The 25,704-nt window shown below is 37.3% G+C and overlaps 1 protein-coding gene across 5 annotated transcripts in view; it reads right to left on the minus strand.

Annotated features, from left to right (window-relative positions):
* PFKFB1 (6-phosphofructo-2-kinase/fructose-2,6-biphosphatase 1) overlaps positions 1-20,321 on the minus strand; it is a 56,265-nt gene extending 35,944 nt beyond the window's left edge. For all 5 annotated transcript variants that reach the window (XM_054472046.2, XM_054472045.2, XM_054472044.2 and 2 more), the window contains exon 1: positions 20,026-20,321. In XM_054472046.2, the coding sequence (XP_054328021.1) occupies positions 20,026-20,146 (121 nt within the window). In that variant the 5' untranslated portion in view covers positions 20,147-20,321. The remainder of the gene's footprint in view (positions 1-20,025) is intronic.
* Between the last annotated feature and the right edge of the window lie 5,383 nt (positions 20,322-25,704).

The following is a 25,704-nucleotide window of genomic DNA, read 5'->3' on the forward strand; positions in this document are numbered from 1 at the left end:
ATGCAAATTGTAAAGGAAGAAATAAATCTGTCCCTGTTCATCCATAATATGATTGTCTGTGTAGAAAATCCCAGGAAATCTATATTTTAATTTATGTTTTATTTTTTGAGACACAGTCTTGCTCTGTCACCCAGGCTGGAGTACAGTGCCATGATCACGGCTCACTGCAACCTCTGCTTCCCAGGTTCAAGGGCTTCTCATGTCTCAGCCTCCATAGTAGCTGGGATTACAGGCATGTGCCACCACACCTGGCTAATTTTTGTATTTTTAGTAGAGATGGGGTTTCACCATGTTGGCCAGGCTGGTCTCGAACTCTTGGCCTCAAGTGATCTGCCCACCTCAGCCTCCCAAAGTGCTGGGATTATAGGCATGAGCCACTGCGCCTGGCCCAAAATCTATTTTTAAAAACCCTTCTAGTACTAATAAGCAAGTTTATCAAGTTCATAGGATACAACGTCAACACATAAAAGTCAATCATAATACTATATACAATCAATAAACAATTCAAAATCAAAATTAAAAAAAATTTACAATAGTTCTAATAAGATAAAATCATTAGGTATAACACCAATAAAACATGTATAAAAGATCTGTATGCTGGAAATTACAAAATGCTGTTAAAAAAAATCAAAGATCTACATAAATAGACATACTGTGTTCATGGACTGGAATACTCAATATGGTAAAGATGTCTATTCTCTCCAAAGTGACCTATATACTTAACACAATACCAATAAAAAACCTATCAGGATATTTTAGATATAGACAAGCTGATCCTGAAACTCATATGGAAGGGCTAAGAAACTAGAATGGCTAAAACAATTTGCAAAATAAAAACAATGTTGCTGAAACTTCAAATTATACTGCAAGGCTATAGTTACCAAAACAGCCTGGTACTGGTATAAAAACAGGCACATAGAGCAATGGAACAAAATATGGAACCCAGAAATAAAGCCAAATACTTACAGCTAACTGATCTTTAACAAAGCATACAATAACATAAAGTAGGGAAATGATACCCTATTCAAATAAATGATGCTGGGATACTTGGCAAGCCACATATAGAAGAATAAAACTGGATCCTCCTCTCTCACTTTATACAAAAATCAACTCAAGATGGATCAAAGACTTATACCTCAGACCTGAAATCATAAAAATTTTACAAGATAACATTGGGAAAACTCTTCTAGACATTGGCTTAGGCAAAGAATTCATGACTAAGAACCCAAAAGCAAATGCAACAAAAACAAAAATAAATAAATGGGACATAATTAAACTAAAATGCTTCTGTGCAGCAGAAGAAATAATCAGCAGAGTAAACAGACAACCAAGAGAGTGGGAGAAAATATTTGCAAACTATGCATTTGATAAAAGACTAACATCCAGAATATACAAGAAACTCAAAACCACTCAGCAAGAAAAAACAAATAATCCCATCAAAAAGTGGGCAAAGGACATGAATATGGAATTCTCAAAAGAAGATATATAAACAGCGAACAAACACATGAAAAAATGCTCAACATCACTAACTTTCAGGGGAATGCGAATTAAAACCACAATGAGATACCACCTTACTCCTGCAAGAATGGCCATAATTTAAAAATAAAAAAATACATCTTGGCATGGATGTGGTGAAAAGGAAACACTTTTATAGTGCTGGTAGGAATGTAAACTAGTACAACCACTGTGGAAAACAGTATGGAGATTCCTTAAAGAACTAAAAGTAGAACTACCATTTGATCCAGCAATCCCACTACTAGGTATCTACCCAGAGGAAAGGAAGTCATTATATGAAAAAGACATGTGCACACGCATGTTTATAGCAGCACACTTCACAACTGCAAAACTATGGAATCAACTTAAATGCTCATCATCCAACGAGTGGATAAAGAAAATGTATCCATTTTCTTTATATCATATACCATGGTATATATACACCATGCAATACTACTCAGCCATAAAACAGAATGAAATAATGGCCTTTGCAGCAACTTGGATGGAGATGGAGGCCATTATTTTAAGTGAAGTCGCTTAGGAATGAAAAACCAAATATCGTTATGTTCTCACTTATAAGTGGGAGCTAAGTTATGAAGATGCAAAGGGGTAAGAATGATATAACGGACTCTGGGGACTTGGGGGGAAGGATAGAAGGAGGGTGAGTGATAAAAGACTACATATTGGGGCCAGTGTACACTGCTCGGGTGACGGATGCACCAAAATCTCAGAAACCATCACTAAAGAACTTACCCATGTAACCAAAAACCATCTGTACCCTAAAAACTATTGAAAATAAATAAATAAAACAATGTTGGTGGAATGAACTTTACTACATGATTTTGAGACTTATTATAAAGCCACTTTATACTCAGGCAGTGTGGTATTGGAAAAAGGATAGCAATCTAGATCAATGAAATAGAATAAAGAGCCCAGAAATAGACTCACTTAAATTTTAGACAAAGTCAACTAATGTTGGACAAAGGTACAAAGTCAATTCAATAGAGAAAATAGAGTCTTTTCAACAAATGGTGCTAGAATGATTGGAAGTCCACTGCAAAAATGAACTTGAATACTTAAACCTTACCCAAAAAATAATTCAAAGTGGATCATAGGTCTAAATATAAAATGTAAAACTATAAAACTTCTAAAAAAAAAAAGACTTGGGAGAGAATGTGTAAAACATTGGATATGCCAATTAGTTTTTAGTTACATCATAAAAAGCATTATCCATACAAGAAAAAAATAGATAAATTGAACTATAAAAATTTAAACATTTTTATTTATGAAAAATTTTAAAATAAAAATTGTTAAATATTTATATATTAAATTTTTTTTATCTGTGAAAGACACAAAGGAATGAAAAATGCCACAGACTGAAAGAATATACTTGTACATTATATATCTGGTATATCCAAAATATATAAATAACACTTAAAACTGAACAATAAAAGATAAAATTTAATTTTAAAAATTAGCAAAGCATCTGAACAAACATTTCACCAACCCAAATGTACAGATGGCAAAGAAGTGTATTAAAAGATAATATCAATCATTAGGAAAATGAAAATTAAATGTGTAATGAGAAACACTTCAAGATACAGCTATTAAAATGGCTAGAATTAAATACATATATAAATTTACATGACAATATGAAATGCTGGCAAGGATGTATTGCAAAAGGAACTCTCACTCATTGCTAGTGGAAATGCAAAATGGTTCAGGCATTTTGGAAAACAGTTTGGCAGTTACTTTTAAAATTTAACATACACTTGACATATGACCTAGCATTTTCACTCATAGATACCTTTGGAAGGGAATTGAAAAATTAAGTTTACACAAAAATGTATACGAGAATATTTATGGAGCCTTACTAAAAATCACTAAAAACTGGAAACAACCAAGATGCTCTTCAGTTGGTGAATGGATAAACAAATTGTGGTACGATCATAAACTAGAATACCATACGGCAATTAAGATAACTGTTGATATTCATACAGTTAGGATGAATCTTAAATGCATTATACTAAGAGAAAGAAGCCATATCCAAAAGATGACATGTGATATAATTCCATTTATATGACATCCTGGACAAGGCAAAATTATAGGAACAGAGAACAGGTCAGTAGTTGCCAGGGGTTGGGGGAGGTCTGAAGGGTTGACTATAATGGGCTGTACAAGAGAATTTTTAGGGTGATGGAATTGTTCTATACGGTACTATGGAAGAGGATATCTGACTTTATACATTTGTCAAAACTCACAAAACTGAATTTTATTGCATTCAAGTTTTTATAAATCAACCAAAATGTCTGAGCAACTCAATATTGAATGCAGTTTGCAACAAATGGTTCTAACTATATTACAAGTGTATATATCATAATCTCACTAAATGGGGTGGAGAAAGAAAACCTGAAACAAATAACCACGAAAATAGTGTTTTGCTGAATATTTTAAGACTAATGACAGAAAGTAATTGTGTGTTGACACTGTACTCTAATTGGTAAAATTGTTTCTCCCAGGGGTATGAGTTAACAATTCTGAAACTACCAGTGTAGTAGGGTGGAATAAATAAATAAATAAATAAACAAACAAACAAATAAATAAATAAATAACTTGTAGATAATGAGAGTCAGGTATTTCACAGTCTAAGAAAGAAGCTCATAGTAAACAAGGGAGAAGGTCTAGAATGATGCCTTATAGTGCAATTTAGGGTCAGAAATGGTATTAACTCATGTTTATTTTAACGTATATATAAATAGACACCAAAATACAGATGGGTTAGCATGCACACAAATATTTCTTAGCTCTGTCTGCTGAGAGGGCTAGAATTAATGATACCCTAAAAGTAACAAAAGCATCCAGATCTTGGTTTCCAAATACCAATTTTCAATTACAGGAACCATGGTTTCTTGGAGAAGAGGCCGGTGTTATCTTGTAAAAAAGTAACGAAGTGCTAGAAAAATAAGGAGAATAAGAGTATATCAAAGGGACACAGGAAGGGAAAAGACAGGGATGAATAAGTGGAGCATAGAGGATTCTTAGGGCAGGGAAACTACTTTAATACTGCATACATGTCATTATAAATTTGCTCAAGCCTATAGAATGTGCAACTCCAAGAGTGAACCCTAAAGTAAACTATGGACTCTGGGTGATAGCAATGTGTCAATGTAGGTTCATCATTTGTAACAAATACCCCTGTGGCAGTGGATATTGATAATGGGAGAGGCTATGCATGTGGAGGGGAGGAAGGGAGAATATGGAAAATCTTGGTACCTTCTGCTCAATTTTGCTGCAAACCTAAAACTACTGTAAAATATAAAGTCTATTAAAAATAGAACAGAACGCAGGAGCCAATATGAAAGAGTTCCTAATGGGCAAAGCTGGGACAAGGTGACCAACAAAATAAATAAGTTGAGTATTATAACCCAAATAATTAAATATTTATGAGTACATACTTATATACATACATTGTTGAATAAATAAGTAGGGGAGAAAGGAAAAATCTTTATAGAGGGATTCCAAATAATAAATGTAGAATAAATAAGGGAAACAGAAAATCATCATTTGAACACTACTGTAATAATTGCCACAGGCACGATCCACTGATTATAGAGGGATTCCAAATAATAAATGTAGAATAAATAAGGGAAGCAGAAAATCATCATTTGAACACTACTGTAATAATTGCCACAGCCACGATCCACTGATTAATGCCAAAATTAGTGAGTGAAACTTTAAGGAGAATCTGAAGAGTTGCATAGGCTCAAATAATTTTACCCAAATTATTACAGTGTTTTAAATAAATTTCCACAAATTAGTTGATACTTCTCCCTCTAGGGGGTGGCATTTAATTTCCCTCCCCTTGAGTGTGGGCTGGACATAATGATTCACTTCCAAAGAATACAGTATGGAAAAGAAAAACAGTAACCTGGCAGACCACAACTAATCTAAGAGTTCAAGGTTAATATCATCAGCAATAAGTCATGTTGATATCATCTTCCCTCTGATGTGATGTGATGAGAAGGATACCTCACCTCTATGGTATTCTCCTTAAAACCCACAGCCCCAGTCTAAACATGAGAAAATATCTGAAAATCTCAAATTGAGGGTCATTTCACAAAACACTTGACCAAAATTGTCAAAGTTATGAAAAACAAGGAAAGACTGAAAAGCTGTCACAGATTGGATGATTCTAAGGAAATAAGACAATTAATCCCAACATGGTATGCTGGATTGGATCCTGGAACATAAAAAGGACATTAGTGAAAAAACTGAAGAAGTCTGAATAAATTATGTAGTTTAGTTAATAGTAACTTACCCATGTTAATTTATTAGTTTTGACAAATATACCATGCTTATGTAAAGTGATAACATTGGTGGAAGCTGAATGAAAGGTATAGAGCAATTCTACAATTGTTCTGTAAATCTAAAATTATTTCAAAATAAAAAGCTAAAAAATAAAAAAGCTTACTCCCAGGACAGACTTAGGTAGTAGACATTCACTTCCTGAATGCTTTCCCTTCCTATCTAGTCACTTCAGGTGGATGAAACTCTTATTTCTCCTATCATCTAATCATGTTTTTAGAAAAGGATCTTATGACAGCTGGTCACATTTTCCTCAAGCTCTTCTGTAAACTTTCAGGTAATTTTAAGTAGTACGGTATCTTACTCAAGTTGTATATGGTAGAATATAGAAGAGAGATTTCTATTTCTGGTGATATTTTAGGCTATATTTGTAAAGAGTCCTTCCAAATACAAAACACCTAAAAATACTGGATTTTAAACAAATAAAGCATGGCTGAGCTGGTGTGAAAGCAACGGAAATCCTCAGAGGCCAGGAATGAGAAAATAATTACTGATCTAAAGAGATAAATAAGCACTAAAGTCCATGTTTACCCTGGTAGCCTGGAGCAGTGTTTCACAAACATGAAATCAATTCAGTGGGTGCAACAGGCAGCATACAATATCACCCTTAATGATCCATACCTCTTGTTATTCATGACATTGTGTAGTCACTTACTTTTGAGTGTGGGCTGAATCTAGTGACTTGCTTTTAATGCATAAAATAAGGCAAAAGTGATGGGATATCACTCCTGAGATTTTATCACAAAAAGACTGGCTGGCCATTTTGTTGGTCCTCTTTGGCTCTCTCATTGACTTGCTCTGTTGGAAGCCAGCTGTCATGTTGTGAGCTTCCCTAGGAAGAGACCCACATGGCAAGAAGTTGAGGATGGTCTCTGGTCAACAGCTAGTGAGAAACTAAGGACCTCATTCCAATATGTTACGAGGAACTGAATCTTGCCAACAACCTTGTGAGTAAGTTGGAAGTGGATCCCTATCCACTCACTCCTACCCAGTAGAACCTTGAGACGACCAAAGCTTCAGCCAATACCTTGATTGTAGCCTTATTAGAGATCCTGAGCCAGAGGACCCAGCTGAGCTGTGCACTGATCTCTGACCCACAGAAACAGAGAAAATCGATGTTTACTGTTTTAAGCCACTACGTTTTGAGGTTAATTTATTACACAGTAGTTGACAAAATAATACAGTGGATCATAAAAAGCATATTTTTTGATTTAACACACACACAAATGTGTGTGTTTATTGAGTGGCAAAGTAAAAAACAATGTTTCTTCTCTGGGCCATTGTCAAAGGATTGACACATTTCTGGCTTAAAACTTGGGCTTTAAGAGATAGCACGTATAGAGGATAGTAAACAAAACTCTTTGGGCTCAAAGTAGGAAGTTGGATCTGAGAACCTGACTAAAGTGTGGACCAGACAAAGGTGACATAATCAGTGGGTGAAGAAGCAGCACCTAACTGAGACTGTCTCAACCTTGGCTCAATCATGGAGGGAAACAAAAGAGTGAATAGTTACTGAGATTTTCTAGCCCAGTCCTGCATTTATGTGGGTTTGGGGCTGGGATGTACATTACCTGTGTAGAAAAAAAAAAAGCCAACACACACACACACACACACACACACACACACACGAGAAAAACCTGTATGAATAAGAATCCACAGAAACAAACCAAAGAATCAGAATTGCAAAAGCTATAATTGGAATTATCTGATTTATACTGTGAAATAAGCATTGGTTGTATGTTTAAAGAAATGAAGAAGGTATCAAAAGTATGTCAATGAAATGTGAGACTATCAAAGAAAGACTACATGAATTTTTAAAAGAATCAAATACAGCTTCTAGAAATTAGAAATGAGAGCATTAAAATTAAAAACTCAATGTATGAGGGTTAAACAGCAAATTAAACAGAGGTGATGAGATAATTAATGAACTGGAAAATAAATCTGAAGAAATTATATAGAAAGTACTATAGGAATAACAAGATATGGAAATATAAAATAGAGATTAAAACACATGGCTAGAATGATAAAGTCTACCATGGGTTTAATTACAGTTCCAGAAAGAAAAGAATTGATGAAAGATACCAGTCCTCAAGTTAGGGAAGCCCAGCTTTAAACAAACAAACAAAAAAAACAAGCAACATTTAGAAAAATCATAATAAAATTTCAGAACACTAAAGCCGAATAGATCTTAAAAAGCAATCAAAGATAAAAGAGAGTTTACCTAACGGGTAACAATTAGATTCGCAGTTGACTTCTCAACAGCAATAATGAAAACCAGAGATAGTGAAATAATATTACTTAAGTTCTATGAGAAAATAACTTTTAACCCAGAATTGTACACTCAGAAATAAGTCTCTTCAAGAATGAGGATGCCATAAACACATTTTCATGCAAACAACTCTAAGAGAATTTATTACCAACAGACCCTCAATAAGGGTTCTATGGAATGTACCTCAGAAAGAAGAAAAATAGTACCAAAAGAAAGGGCTAAGAGACAAGAAGAAATGGTGAGCAAGTAAAATGGTAAACATGTGTGTCAAACTAAGCCAACATTGACTTGAGAAACAACAATAAAAATGTCTATTTCATGGGCTTATAAAACAACTAAGCAAGGAACTTCTAGTTTCAGTTCCAAGAGCTTGGGAGTTCTTGCTCTCATCTTTACAATAAGGAAAATTTGGTCACACTGAAAATCAATGACTTTTCTGGGACCCATTAGAGAACTGAGGCCATAGAGAAAACTACTACCTTGAAATCTGAAGAGTCAGGCACTTTCAGAGAGAGAAAGCATCTGAAATTTGCTTATCTCGTGCGGAAAGCACTGGATGCCAGAAGCTAGTTAATACTTAACTACTACAAACAACTTTACACTTGTAAATTTATCTATTTAGAATATATGGATCAATTCCTTGAAAACCACAGCCTCTCACAAGTCAGCCAAAAATAAAACAGAAACTCGAGTAATCCTATAAACATTAAAATAATTTAGTTCAACATAAAATCTCCAGAAATAGAAATCTCCAGACCCAAATGTGTTTACTTCAAAAGTCTATAACACTTTTAAAGAAGAATTAATGCAAATTTTAAACAATATTTTCAAGGAAATAAGAAGAGGAGGGAATATTTTCAACTAATTTTATGAGGCCAGAATTACCCTGACACCAAAACCAGACAAATGGATTACCAAAAACCCAAAAACTCTATAGTCCACTCTCTCATAAACTTAGATGAAAAAATCCTCAACAAAATATTGGCAGACAGAATCCAACATCACATGAAAATAATTACAGTCAGTCCTCCATATCTGTTGGTTCCACATCTGCAGATTCAACCAACAGCAGATAGAAAATACTTTTAAAAACAATAAAAATAACAAGAACAAAACACTACAAATAAAAAGCAATACAGTATAACAACCATTTACATAGCATTTACATTGTGTTAGGTATCATAATTAATCTACAGATTATTTAAAGTATATGAGAGGATATGTGTAAGTTATTTGCAAACACTAGGCCATTTTATAAAAGGGACTTAAGCATTCATGGATTTTGGTATCTGCAGGGGTTCCTAGAACCAATCCTCTGCAGATATTGAGGGATGACTGTATATGCAATGATTAAGTGGGATTTAGTACAGGTATGCAAGACAAGAATAAAATTCAAAAAATCAATTAATGTAGTCCACCCTATCAACAAACTAAAGAAGAAAAATCAATACATACTGACAAAGCACTTCATAAAACCCATTAATGATAAAAACTTTCAGCAAGTTAGGAATAAAGATGAATTACCTAAACTTGATAGGCACTCCTTTCTTTAAATAATTTTAATGAGTTTGAGCATTCAGCAATTCGCGAATTGGGAAGCACAATACACAAGCAGCTCAGGGCTCCACTGAGGGGGATCAAGGGAAAACTTTTATAAGGTGTTCTCAGAAAAAAGATGAAATAAATATTTGATTGCTTAAAGTAGAAAGTCCATAGTTAGAGGTTAGTTGGTGGTTTCTGAATGGTTAAGCTTAAGATTTTATATTTTTATTTTTTATTTTAAGTTCAGGGGTACATGTGCAAGTTTCTTAGTGAGATAAATTAATGTCACAAGAGTTTGTTGTACAGATTATTTTGTCACCCAGGTGTACCTATTACGTATTAACTAGCACCCATTAGTTATTCTTCCTGATCTTCTCCCTTCTCCTACCCTCCACCCTCAGGTAGGTCTCAAATGTGTGTTGTTCCCCTCTGTGTCCATGTGTTCTCATCATTTAGCTCCCACTTACAAGGGAGAACATGCAGTATTTGGTTTTCTGTTCCTATTTTAGGTTGCTAAGGATAATGGCCTCCAGCTCCATCCATGTCCCTGCAAAGGACATGATCTCATTCTTTTTTATGGCTGCATAGTATTCCATGGCATACACATACTACATTTTCTTTATCCAGTCTATCACTGATGGACATTTAGGTTGATTCCATGTCTTTGGTATTGTGAATAGTGCTGCAATGAACATATGTCTGCATGTGTCTTTATAATAGAACGATTTATATCCCCTTGGGTATATACCCAGTAATGGGATTGCTGGGTTGAATGGTAGTTCTGTTTTTAGCTCTTTGATGAATCACTACACTGCTTTCCACATGGTTGAGCTAATTTACATTCCCACCAGCAGTGTATAAACATGCACTTTCTTCTGCAATCTCGCCAGTATCTGTTATTTTTTGACTTTTTTATGATAGCGATTCTGACGGGTGTGAGATGTTATCTCACTGTGGCCTTGATTTGCATTTCCCTAATGATCAGTGATGTTGAGCGTTTTTTCATATGCTTGTTGGCTGTATGTGTGTCTTCTTTTGAAAAGTGTCTGTTCGTGTCCTTTGCCCACTTTTTAATCAGGTTGTCTTTTTCTTGTAAATTTGTTTAAGTTCAACTTGATAAGAAACTTCTACAAAGCAAACAAAAACTATCACCAACATTATACTTAAAAGTGAAAGACTAAATGCTTTCCCCCTAACATCAGGACTAATGTAAGGATTTCCACCTTCTCCACTCTTTTGACATAGTACTAGAAGTTCTAACCACTGCAATAAGGCAATAAAAGGAAATAAAAGGCATACAGTTTGGAAAATAATTTTAAAAAATTCCCTATTTGCAAATGTCATGATTGTCTACATAGAAATATCCCCCTAAATTACAGAAATTCCTCGAACTAACAAGTGAGTTCATCAAGGCTGCAAGATACAAGATCAACACACAAAGACAATCTTGAGACTTTCATTTCTGGCATGACAGCATGAGGAGCTCTGAAGACCCATTCTCTAATAAAACAAGCTCAGCTGGCAAAAATTACAACATAACAACATTTTAAAATCTCTGGAAATTGTCCTAATGGAATACAGCACATGAAGATATTTTTATTCAAGAAAATCTACTGAAATTTGGTAAGAACACAGTCTTTGACACATGTGCCATGCTACTGTTCCCAACCTTACTACTGTCCCCTCACTACTGGCTCCAAGCTTAGCTTGATAGAAGCTCCACTTAAGGCGTGTATAGCCAAGATGAAGCTCCCTTTTGTCTTGGAGAGAATGTCCCATCAATACTTTGGCATCTTACTGGAAGGAGCAGAGAGCTAGCATTTAGCATTCCCTTCAGCTCAGAATTGCAGAGGCTAAATTCCTGGCAAGTGTGGTTAAGAGGCTGGAGGATCCCTTCCTACTCCCAGTTTTTACTCATAGAATGGAGGCTATATACCAGGTGCAATAGGCTAAGAATACTGAGGTCCTGATTACCCTCATTCCATCTTGCTCATAGGGTAGATTCCACACCAGGACAGGCAAACTAAGACCAGAAGCTGCTGCCTTGCCCAGAACCCAGAACAGTGCTCAGACAGTATACCCATGGAGAGAGGAAATTCATAAGATGAGAGAGCTCTGAAATTCTCCCCCCAAAACTAACTTTATTTTTAACATAGTACAAAGAAGCTCAAGCCCAAGGATGTTCTCAAAAACTACAAGTTCACTTAACTAACAGCAACATAGGCCAGCTCGTTCATCAGAGAGAACAAGAGAAAGAGGGACAGGTAAGAAGAGCCCTTCTGGGGTATGAAGAAACCTCCAAGACTTACTTCACAAACTACTCGTGCTAGAGTTTAATTAGATAAGGCTGCTGGGCAATGCATGCTTCAGGACACTGCCAAACAAACAAACAAACAAAAAACAAAAACAGAATACAGCGTTCAGCTAGTAATTAGTGGAGCCTAGAGTGTAATACCCCCATGTGGGCTGACAGCTTAATAGAGAGACTGGGAAAAAGTCAAAGAAAGCCCAAATTACCTGCAAGCCAAAAACTATGCACTCCAAGAAGCAACACTGAAGGGTTCACACTGCAGGGAAACATACTTTAAAAATAGCCTAGCCAAGTCACAAAGCAAAGAGTTATATAGAAATAAGGAAATGATACCAGAAGGTAATTCAAACCCACAGGAACAAATGAAAATAATAGAAAATAATACATACATGTTCTCCTTAATTTTCTCAGCTTCCTTAAAACATAAAATTATATAAAATAATAATTATAATGCTGTATTGTTTACTTTTTAGCATATACAGATATAATATATATATTATAATAGCTCAAAAAGGAAGGTGAAAGAGAGCTATATAGGAGTAAAATTTTCATATCTCATTGGAATTAAATTAGTACAAATCTGAAGCACACTGATGTATGATGTATGTGAAAAGCCCTAGAACAACCACGAAGAAAATACCTCAAAAATATATAATAAAAAATGATCAAATGAATTAAAAAGTTAAACTAGAATAATTCATTTAATGCAAAAGAAAGCAGTAAAGGAGGAATAGAGGGAAAAAGACATGAGCTCTATGGAAAAATAAAACTGCATATTTAAACCAACTATATCAATAATGATTTTAAATCAGAACAGATAAATCAAACCAATCAAAAGGTAGAGAATATCTAACTGAATACAAACAAACAAGATCCAACTGCATGCTGCCTACAGAAGATACATTTTAGACTGAAAGATACAAGGCAGGCCTGGTGGCTCACGCCTATAATCCGAGCACTTTGGGAAACCAAGGTGGGAGGATCCCTTGAGCCCAGAAGTTTGAGACCAGCCTGGGCAACATAGTGAGACTCCATCTCTATTCTAAAAAAGAAAGAAGAAAAAAGAGAAAGAAGCAAATGGATTAAAAGTAAAAGAATGTTAAGTAATACATCATGCAAACAGCAACCACAAGAAATTTGGAGTGACCATACTAATATGAGACAAAATGGATGTTCAAAAACATTACTAGAGATATACAGGGACATTTAATAATGACAAAAGGGTCAATCCATAATGAATATATCACAATTATAAACGTATATGCCTAAACAACAGAGCCGCCAAATACATGAAGCAAAACTGGCAGAATTGAAGGGAGAAATAGACAATCTACTGACAATAGTTGGAAACTTCAAGACCACTCTTTCAATAATGGATTGAACAACTACATAGAAGATCAACAACAGGGAAATAGAGGACTTCAACACAAAGTAGTAATAACAAACATCTGTAAAACACTCCATCTCCAAACAGCAGACTATACATTTTTCCAAAGTGTACATCAAACATTCTCCAAGACAGACAATATTCTAGGCCATAAAACAAGCTTTAATAAATTTGGAAGAATGGAAATCATATAAAGTATGTTCTCCAATCATAATGGAGTAAAATAAAAAATTAATAACAGAGAGAACTTTGGAAAATTCACAAATATGGGAACCTAAAGGAAACAGAAGAAGGATATAATAAGGATTAGAGGTGAAAATAATAAAACAGAGACTAGGAAAACATTAGAAAAAAATCAACAAAATCAAAAGTTGGTTATTTGAAAAAATTAATAAACTTGACAAACCTTTAGTGAGACTGACCAAGAAAAAAAAGAGAAAACTCAGATTAATAAATTCAGGAAAAAAAGAGGAGACATTACTACTGACTTCATGAAAATAAAAAGAATTATAAGGGAATATTATGAACAATCATAAACTGTATGCCAACACAATAAACGCCTTAGGTGAAATAGACAAATTATTAGAATGATACAAACTCTCAAAACTGACTAAAAAAGAAATGAAATCTAAATAGATCTATAACAAGGGGTTGAATAAGTAATGAAAAACCTTGCCAGAAAGAAAAGTCCAGGATTAGATGGTTTCACTGGTGAATTCTAGCAAACATTTAAAGAATAATACGATTCTTCAAAAGCTCTTTCAAAAAGTAGAAGAGGAGGAAGCACTTCCCAACTCATTCTATGAGGCCAGTATTTCTGTGCTACCAAAGTTAGGCACATATATTAGAAGAAAAGAAAATTATAGACCAATAGCTGTTATGAATATGGATGTAAAAATCCCCACAAAACACTAGCAAACTGAACCCAGGAATGTATAAAAGGATTTATATGTATACATTATATATATGTATATATTATACTTATACTTTATACATCACAATCAAGTTAGATTTATTATAGGAATGCAAGCTTGATTTAACTTTTGAAAATCAATTAATGCAACAGACCATATCAATAGAATTAAGGACAAAAACCATATGATCATCATAATAGGCACAGATAAAGCATTTGGGAAATTAAATATCCCTTCATAATAAAACCAACAACAAATTAAGAATAGAAGGAAAGGTCCTAACCTAATAAAAGACACCAATGAAAAACCCACAGTGAATATCACACTTAATGGTGAAAGACTGAATAGTTTCTCCCATGCCCACTGCCAAGATCAGTAACAAGAGAAGGATGTCTGTTTTCATCCCAATTTCAAAATTACAATTAAACTACAGTAATCAAGAATGTGTGGTACTGGTATAAGGGTAGAGATACATATAAATCAATGGAATAGAACTGAGAGCCCAGAAGTAAATCCTTCAACTTATAGTCACCTGATTTTCATCAAGGTTGCCAAGACAATTAAGTAGGGGAAAGAAGAGTCTTTTCAAAAAATGCTGCTAGGACAACTGGATATCCACATGCAAAAGAACGAAGCTGGATTCCCATCTCACACCACATGCAAATATTAACTCGGAATAAATTGAAAAACCTAAATGTAAGAGCTAAGACTATAAAACTCTTAGAAAAAAGCCTAGGCATAAATCTTTGTGACTTTGCATGCTACAACATGGATTAACCTTGAAAACATGCCCAAAGAAACGAGCCAGATACAAAAGGCCACATATTGTATGATTCCCCTTATATAAAATGTCCAGAATAGGCAAATCCATTGAGACTGAAAGTAGATTCGTGGTTGCCAGGGGCTAAGGGGAGAGGGTCATCTGGAGTGAGTCTAGAGTATGGAATTCCTTTTTGGTATAAAGAAAATGTCCTGGAATTAGTGATGATGATTAAACGACTATGTGAATATACTCAAAACCACTGACTGTATACTTCAAAATGGTGAATTTTATGGTATGTGAATTATATCTCTATCAAAAACAATTTTTTAAATGTAGGAAAACACATACCAGGCAAATATTAAGCTAAATAAAGCTAATGTAGGTATATTAATATGAGAAAAAAGATCGATTATAGGGCAAAAACGTCAATGATACCAAATTACCAGGTATTACCAGAGTTAATAATTTCCTTACATGGTGATAAAATATTCAATTCACAAGGAAGATATAGCAATTCTAAATTTGTTTGTAACTACGAACTTTCAAGATTGACAGAATTACAAGTAGACATTAACAAATTTTCCATATCAACAGGCAGCCAAAACCCCAGAAGAATATAGAACATTTGAGCCAGATTAACAAACACAACTTAACCGAGGTATATAGTACACTTAACACAACTGTAAAATGCACATTCTTTTCAAGTGCTCTTGGAACATTTACCAGATTGTCCATATGTTGGTTCATAAACCAAGTCTCAACAGATTTCAAAGAACTGAAATAATACAAAGTTTGTTCTCTGACCAGAATGGAATTAAAATAGAAATGACAAGAGCACTGATCTATCAAAACAGAAGCTGGTCCAAGGGCTGGCACCAAGTACTGGAGGCCTCCTGCTGTGGTAGGCATTAATCCTTTAGTTGCTAGATGATAATCAGTAGGTCCTGGCTGTCCTGGGAAACGAATTGAGGTGGCCAGGGTAACTGGGTAAGTGTTGGAGAGACTGAAAAAGCCTGGGACAGTGCCTATTTATAAAATGGACTAGAAATATTTTGAAAATTCATATGGCCATACGATTGTGAATCTGTGGAATATCAGCCCTGTTTAGTAGGCCAATTATAGCATTGGATACTTAAATTAGAAAAGAAGAAAGTCTAAAAATGAATGAACTGAGCAGCATGCAACTCTATTAGTTAAAAAAGAACAACAGAATAAATCCAAAGAAAGTAGGAGAAACAGAATAATGATGAAAAAATAGTTAAATAGAAAATAAAGATAACAAAGGATGAAAAAGTCAAAAGTTGATTATTTTAGAAAAATTATAAAAGTGTCAAACTTATAGCAAGATTGATCAAGAGAAAAAAGAAGGTGCAAATAAATAATATTATAATGAAAGAGAAGCTATAACTACAAATGCAACAGAGATAAAAAAGATACAAAGATAAGAACTTTACACAAAATAAATTTGAAAACTGATGTGAAGTAGAAAAATTCATAGAAAACCATAACTTAGGAAAGCTTAAGAAAGCTAACTTTAGTGGAAATAGCAAACTGAAAGGATTCTATAACTGATAAAAGAGATTGTATCAGTTAAAATGTTAAAGGAGACACCAGGTCCAGATATTTTACCTGGAAATGCTGCCAGGTAAAATATTTGAGGAATGGCTAGTTCTGCAGACAACCTCTGTCAGAGGACAGAATGAAAGGAAATAGTTCCCACCTGATTTTATGAGGTTAGTATAATCTTGACACTCTTGGAAAAATTACAGGCCAATCTCTTTCCTGAGCAAAATGCTAAAATCCTAAACAAAATATTAGTGAAAGAAATTCAGAAGTTTTTATTTATCCCAGGACTGCAAGATTATTTAAACACAAGAAAACCTCTAATGTAATGTACCACATTAATGGGTTAAAATAGAAAATTAATGTCATTTCAGTGAATACAGAAAACATGTTTAATAAAATTCAATATTCATTCATCTTTTAAAAATTGTATTGGCAAACTCAGAATAAACAGGAACCTCTTTAACCTATTAAATGATACCTACCAAAAAAACTACAGCAAATTTGCTCAATGGTGAAACTTAAAATCAGGATCAGCATAAGAATACACACTATTAACATTTCTTTTCAACGTGTACTGCACATCTCTTGTGTGTATATTAAAGGTGGGAGGTCTTAGCAGTGTAATACTATAAGAAAGATAAAAATGAGCGTTGTGGGGAAAATGAAAGCTGTCATTTACATACATATTATCAAAATTCATAAGAAAGTTTAGCAGGTTTGCTAGTTACAAATTCGTTACATGAAAAACAAATACAGTTGTATACATTAGCAACATACTGCTATAAAATTTAATTTTCTAAAAAGGTACTGCTTAAGATAGCAACAAAAAATAAGCCAAAAAAATCTTACAATGGCATGGAAACCTTTTATAGATTAAATTATAAAACTTCACTGAATATGAAAAAGTCTGAATATATGGAGTGACATACCATGTTTAGGGAAGACTCAATGTCACAAAAATGGCAACTCTCCTCAAATTGACTGATTTACAGATTGAATGTAATTTCCATCAAAATCCCAAAAGTTCTCTCTCTCTCTCTCCCTCTCTCTCTGTCTGTGTGTGTGTGTGTGTGTATATGTGTGTAACTTGGAAAGCTGATTCCAAAATTTATGGAGAAGAGCATTGGGCCAAGAATAGCCAAGACACTCCATAAGAAGGACAAGATGAAGGGACTTGCTCTACCAGGATAAAGGTACAAGAATGCCCATTGGATTATTCTTCATAATCAAAAATTAGAAACTACCCAAATGCTCAACGATAGTAAGATAGATAAACTGTGGGATATTCATAAGGGGAATAAACAAACTACAACTGCTTGCAATGATAACATGGGTGGTTCACATAAACATAATGTTGGATGAGAAAAGAATATGCACAGCTGTTCAAGTACTTTACATGTTAATGTATTTAATCTTCAGAATAACATTAAGTAACTGTGTGTCTTCTAGAGAGGATGCTCCAAGAAAAAGGTGATTCAGACCTTACAGGGACCAACAGATTGGCCTCCCCAACAAGAAGTGAACCAGACATTGTCCAGACTTGGCAACCACTATCTAAGTTTTTTGCATCTATGGTCTGATAAAATTTAGTCAAATATTAATGAGTGACTGTCTTGTGCACACAGGGCCCCATTCTTGGCTATGGTGAGTGGTAGAGTGGAAGTAGCACAGAGTGACAATTTACTGAGCATCTACTATGTGCCAGGATCAGGGCCCGATGTTGAGGATATGATGGTAAATGAGACCACACACACACTTTCTTGTTTAAATAACAAGAACAATAATAATTAGGATAATTAACAATTACTGAGTATGTACTATGTGCTGGACACTCTTCTAAGCACGTCACATGCTTCAGCTCATCTAATCTTCACAACTACACTGTTATTAACTTCCTTTTACAGGTGAGGAAACAGAAGCCCAGAGAGGTTAAGAGAGTTGTCCAAGGTCACAGACACAGGGGGAGATAGAGCTGGAACTCAAACCTAGGCAGTCTGGATCCAGAACCTCTGAATCAGTGAATTACTCCCAATAACACTGGGTTGCAGGCATTAATCCTGTTTTATAGCTGAGGAAAATGACACTCCAAACTAAAGTGAGCACATATTTATTTTTCACCTTCTATTTGATAGAGACTATATTAGGTGATTTATGTATATTATCTCTCCAACTTGAAAGACACCGTTCCCAGGACTATAAGCATTCTAGCTCTGGAGGACCCGTGTATGCAGAGAATGGCTTGCTTGTTTGTCAACTAAACAGCCCCTTGGAAAAGGCCAAGAGTGGCTGGCTGGGTGAGGGTACCTCTCAGTCTCCAGGCTCCTAGATCTCCAGATGAGTGAGTGAGAGAGCTGGTGGAGATAAGAAAGAGAGAGAATAGGAGCCTAGTCTTTTTTCTCTCTCTTCCTCCACCCACACCCTACATCCTGTATATTATAACTATATTTAACATCCTATATGCTCCTGGATCCTCTAAGCAACTACTGCTACCCCCAATATCCCTGAGCCTGGGCCTCCTCTAGCATTAGCAGACTGGAAACTTGGTTAGCTGGCCTTTGGGGTGTCTGAGTCCCACAGTCCACAGCTGCCTTATCTTAACCCACCTTATGGCCACTCAGGCCACAATCCCTGGGCTGGATGCACCTTGGTCCACCACTGTCGCCTGTTATCTATGGGAAATGGTATACTCCAGTTTTTATTTTAAATATGTACAGGTTTTGTTTTGCCCTTGATCTTTCTCAAATTTTCAAAGTGAGCACCACACCAGTGGGCTGGCCCTGAGAGACTGTCTCTCTCAAATTCCCAGAGCAGCAAGGAAGTCCATATGTGCCAGGAAGGCAACACTGGAGACAGGACATTAAGTGTTTCCCAACCTAGGAAGGTATAGAGACTCAGAAAAGGCCTGAGAAAGGAGAGGAGCAATACTGACCAGTGACATGGCACTGTTGTGTACCCAGCACCTGTCCCCTGAAAGATGATGCCAGGAGCCATCACCTTATTTCACCCAGGCACTATCAGTCAGGCAAGACCAACTCCCAGACACTTCACAGAAGTCACCAAAATGAAACATACTAGGCTATCACTGAACAGTCCTAAACTAGAAATCTTAAATTCCAAACAAGAAGCATTCCAAACAAGCTCTGCATAAGAAAGGAAAAGTTCCTAAAGATTCCTCTGATTAAGATGGTCTTAACCTAATCCTCCTTCTTTGTCTTCATCTCTTTCTTTCCGCCTGTCTTCTCTCTCATTCTTTCCTCACCTTTTTGACACTAGCCTCTATGTCATCCAGTTGTTCACCTATTCCAACTTTTAGGGTGAGATAGGAGTGGATGGCAAGGGGAGGTGCATCCTTTGCTCTTCTACACCCACTCTACCACCACCACCTTGAAACCCACGGAAGCAAACCCCACTTACAGCCCCTTCTCCGTTGCAGCCTGCTGCTGCCGCTGCTGTGTGGAATCCAGATCTTCTGCAACCTGGTTTGGGTGAGCTCTCCCATCTCTGGAGACATCTTAGGAGTCGCAGCTAATGACATCACTGCCCACAAGGTACCTGGCCTCACTTCCTATCTTACTAGCTGTTTTTTCTCTTGCTGTGGCCACAGCAGAAGGTGGACAGGGCTGGGACAGCGGTTGTACTGGGTTTCTGAGCCCTTTCAAAGTCTGTCTTCAGTCCCCTCTCTTCTTTCCTCTGGTCCTAGCCTGCCTCTGCTCCTGTATGTACTAGTGGGGTATTGGGTGCAGAGGGCAAGAGGTTGGGCACAGGTCAGAAGAGGCCTCTGAACTCCAAGGGCTGTGTACATAGGAGGTAAGTTGGAGCCCAACAAGGAAGGCGGCCAGCAACACAGCCCAGGTCTGACCAGTCACTTCCCTCCAATGAAGACAAGACTAATAGAGTATGCAAATAAAAGACCAAAGATCATGTGCTTACAGCCTGTGTGGGGTAGAGAGGCAAAGGTGATGGAGGTAGGTCTCACCGGCTTTCCCAGCTTTGAAATAAAAAAATGGGCCCAAGTAGAATGTCAAGCTCCAACCCAGAAACCAAGATTCACATCAGAAATGCAAGGTTCCCAAGGACAAAAACACAAACACAAAGTCCCTACTGGGGAATGCAGTGTTTTGAGCTGGCAATTAGAGGCCCAAACTGGACATGGAAGGTCCACTACTTCTCTGCTTCCCCGACCCAAAATGGCATTGCATCCCTTGTCTTCTCCAGATTCTGCTGCCTTCCTTGCCACAGGGCCTCTCCCACCTGAAATGTGCTGCCTGGGGCACTCTTGAAGAGATGGGCACTATCTGATCATCTTTCTACTCTCTCCAGCCAAGGGCTAAATAAATAGGAGTAAACTGAAACCTTTGGAAGAGTGCAGCCATTGCCTGGGGCTGGAGGTGGGGGAATGGTAAGCTCTGCCCACATGGCTGTTAGCCACCATCAGTTGCCCTAAGGAGAATGACATTGGCATCATGAACTGATAGAAAATTTCGCTAAAGTTCCTCATGCCAAGCCATTAGGATGGAGATTTAAGAGGTGGAGGCTGCAGCAGGGAACAGAGAGCAATCGCCTCAAAGTAGGACAAGTCCATAGGCCAGAGTCATCCAGCCCAGATGACTCACTCTCACCTGCCCTCTCTCCCGCTCCCCTGACCCGTTGTTTTGAGGCTTTTATGTGTATAACTCATAGAACTGCACAGCTTGCCTGGAAGATGTGCAAGTGTGCTCTTACTTCACTCTTTTGCAACCTTCCCACCCCCAATGAACCTCCAACGATTGGCTATGAAGAAGCTCAACTTTCTTCCACTGAGCTGGGCTACACAAGAGCAATCTTGTGGGGACAGAAATTTCCAATCCCTGCCCTCAAATGCTCTCAGTTCCACTTTGCCTTTTAAGAAGTTCCCTAAAATACATTTGCAAGCCTTAGTCTACAAAAGGGTCAGATTCCCTCCAGTTGTTGTGTATAAATCATACCAAATTTTTAATACATTCCAGAGCCCACCTATCTAAATGAATCAACTGAGATAGCAGATCATGATGGTTAAGAGCAATAGGCTCTGGAGCAATATTTCTTGAGTGGAATCCTACCTCTGCCCCTTGTTGGCTATGAGGCAATGAGCAGAAGACTAAACTTTTCAGTGCTTCAGTTTTCTTATCTGGAACATGGGAATGATAGGAGTACCTACCCTCCTTAGGACTGTTGAAGATTCAGCGTGTTAAAAAATGTAAAGCAATCTGGGAAATGTTAAAAATATATTATCTAACACTGTTACTCCCTTTGGGAGGTAAATGATCAAACACCTCTTTGACTATCTGAAACTTCTAATATAATGCTGACCATACAGAAAACTCTCAGTTAAGGAAACTTACAATATTATGGCAAAGGCTTAACATTTATAATACACAAAGAGCTCCTGCAAATCAATTAGAAGGATGAATTTGGTTTTACTCTTTTGATTTTGCGTAAAGACTTGCGAGATCATTTCATCTCACCCTCTCAGGTAAGAAAACTGAGGTCTAGAAATATTTTCCTAAGGTCATGTAGTAAATCAGTGGCCAAGTCAGGAATAGAACACTAGGGACTTAATTTCTCCCAGGCCAGGGCTTTTATTTAATTAATCAAACAAGCCTGATCTAAGAATGTGGTCTTACAGGTTAGCTCAGAACCTCTAGAGTCTCAGAACTAGATTTTGTAAGAGTTACAACTCTTTTAACTCTAATAAATTTCCTGACTGGTATAAATCTGTTAATATTAATAATCTTAATTATAACCCTTGCCCTGTATGTTTTCCATTGCCCACAAGGCAACAACATATTCCTTATCTTATTTGATCCTTACAAACATCCTTGTTACCCTTACAGGGAAACTGAGGTCTGGGGAGGGGAAGCGGCATGTTCAAGGTAATCTAGCTGGTCACATGAACGTCTCTTCTATGTTTACAATTTTGTTCTCATGGCCCTGCCAACAGGCAGAAGGATAATTTTAGCAGCAGGAAATCTGAGATAGGAAGCTGGCAGGCTTTTAATAAAGTCTTAAAGGGTAAACCTGGGGTCCAGGCTTGAAAGCCTAACTTAAAATTGCCTGGAATTAGCTATGAGATTCCTCACTACTGTTACCAATTCTGATCCCAGAAGCAGGAGACCAAAACAAGCTTTATGGAAAGACGTCAGCTTGGCACTCAAGACTTTTCAATCAAGCTTCAGCCTACCTGTCCAGCCATGTCTTTCCTTAGATCTCCATCCTTAAACTGCACTGGCTGACTCACTGGCCTCCAAAATACATGGTGTATTTTCCTGTTTCTTGGCCTTTGCTCAGCCTGAAATGCCATTTTTCTCCTTCTATTCCCAACAAAATCTGACCCACTTTTCAAGGTCTAGTTTGACGTTCACTTCCTCTGGGAAGTGACCCCTGTATCCTTGGGACAGGCCTTGTATTTGGTTCTTATATTGCCCACATGCTCCTATCTGAGCAAGTATCCACCAGTATTTTCCTGGTCTGCTTCCCCACTAGACTGTGAACTCCTTGAGGATGGAGACTAGATCTCAGTGATCTGTAATTTGTGTTTCCAGTGTCCAACTCAGGCCCTGGCACAGAGGACAGAGAAGACACTTGCTTATTGTGTTTGTGCAGTCTACATCTCTCTGCCCTAGATGAGATGAACTTGTGGACAACTAATCCTAGTTCAACAAGGTAAATATTATAACAGAGAGCTGTGCAGGGAATTAGATGGGAGAACTAACATATCTGAGGTAGGAGGTGGCATCCAGAAAGGTTTCTCTACCTTGAATGGGACAGAAGCAGATAAAAAAAAGAATGAAGTCCTCTCTGAAAAGGGCCAATGAACTCGTGGCAGAGAAAGGGTTCAGTCAGTACCAGATTCTCATTCAAGATCAAGCTCTGACCTGCAGCTCTTGGTCTAAAATTCTAAAATGGGGCTATCTCTAGGGAAGAAAAGATTACAATGTGATTTCCCAAGGCCCCCAGATCCTGACCCCATACCCCTCTCAAAGTATAGGGCATGTGTATGGGGGGAGAATACCATGTAAAGCAGCATATGACAGTGCTGATGGATAATAAAGTCACGAATGGGGTCTCCATATTGGTAGCTCTCAGACTGTTTGGGTATGAATGCATTTGTGGAGAGTGAAGGTGTGAGGGGAGATCGACCACACACTTACAAGCTAGGTCCATGTATATGAGTGCCAGGCCTTCTGTGACAGCAGGCTAGGATCCCCTTCCTTCTCACTCACTGTCCTGGCCCACCATCTCTCCACTATTTTCGGCCTCATGCCTGGGCCCCAAACCTCACTGAATCCTAGTCATGGAAGTGGCTCTTCACAGACTATAGTCACACAGCAGCTGGAGGGTTTTGGGTGGGATTGCTTGTGGAGCCTATAGAAAAAGCAAGATCACTATTCTTAGAGCGAGGAAGTCCTGAAATGTCTCCAAAGAGCTTTGGTTTCTGCCTTTCCACTCTTCTTGATCGTGACAGCCCTCTGAGGAACGTTGGCTAGAGACTTTGATTTCCATTTTACTGAGGAAGCTACTGATGCCCAGAGAAGCTAGAGAGCTTGTTCAAAGCGCCACAGCAAATCAACCCCACTTTACACATCAGTGGGGAGGTAAGAACTATAATATCAATCACTCAGTTCATTCAAAACCAGACTAGACCAAATTAGAGAGACTTTCACAGGTGCTAGTGAACTGCCCTGGGGGCCAGTGTCCCACAAAGGCCAGAATGGACTTTTAAAAATATACAGACAGATAAATAGGTTACATATAGATATAATCTTTTCCCCCACTTTCCCATGCCCTTTAATGCACACGACAACCAACCATCTATGCAAAGAAAACTTTCCAGAGGGCCTGAAGAATGGATGTGGATTTGTGCAACTCCTGCCTACTTTCGGTTCTTTCTCACCTACCTTTTATTCTAGAGGTTTTTTCTTCCATCGCTAATTATCCAACACTCGGTTCTCTTGCATTTACAGAACCCCAAGGCAGGTCCAGTGGGTGGCATCAAAGAGGAAGCCTGGAGGTGTTCGTTGGTTCCCTGAGAAGGCTGAGGATGTACCCTTGTTAAGTGGGGGGTGTATGTGCTCTGTTGAAATATCAGCTGTTGTAGTTGCCAAAGAAGTTCCTGAGCCACCCGAAGCCTTTTCTCTTCGGTCCAACCATGTGTTCACCTTGCCCCAAAGGTCAGAACTAATATTAACAAGCCACTGCAGAATGGGGAAATTAAAACCAGCTATGGAGACAGGCAAGTTCTGGATTTCGCTGGGGCTGAGTTTCAGATCGGTCTTCAGTGTAAATGGGCATAATCCCTTACTGGAAAGCAATCTGGCAATATGAAGCAAGAGCAATAAAAATGCTCATTTCCTTTGTCCTAGTTATTGCACTCATGGGAGTCAATCCTGAGTCAATAACCCCCAAAGCATGAAAAAGCTCAGGACATACAAATTTTTATTTTAATCACAGAGCTATTTTCTGATAGCAACAACTGGTAACCTTTTATGTCCTCCAGGAGGAAAAGCAGTTTACTGCGTCTTTGCTGTAACCATTGAGGATGATGGCTCTAAGACTTAAATTCTGGGGAAAAAATAATTATGCTGCAATTCTGGGTGAGGAACCTAAAGATGCAACGTTATGCTTTTCCCTGGACATTGGGCATATCCATTACTTCTAATTTTTGTGCTCTCAAAAACAAGCCATGAACCTGTCGATGCTCTTGCTATTATCCTTTGTTCATTCATTCACCTGACAAATAACTATTGCTTCCCAATATATGCTGTGTCCAGTATTAGGGGACGGGGCTAACAAGATGAACCAGACATGGTCATTGCTCTCAAGTTGCTGGCAGTCTAGTGGCAGCAGAAATAGAAGTCAATGATAGCTGTGTATTATAAGTACTGTGACAGAATGGACCATAGGGTGCCTTGGGGCCCCAGAGGAAAAGACTTAACTGGGGAGTTGTGTGCTCAGTAAAAACACTCAGAAAAGTAATTATTGAGCTAATTAAGATAGGGTTTGAATCCTGGCTCTACTACTTCAGTGTAAGAGAGAGTGAACTGTGAGAATGAAGTGAATTCATTCGACGTCTCT

Source organism: Pongo pygmaeus, chromosome X (assembly GCF_028885625.2).
Source record: "Pongo pygmaeus isolate AG05252 chromosome X, NHGRI_mPonPyg2-v2.0_pri, whole genome shotgun sequence".
NCBI classification, from domain to species: Eukaryota; Metazoa; Chordata; class Mammalia; order Primates; family Hominidae; genus Pongo; species Pongo pygmaeus.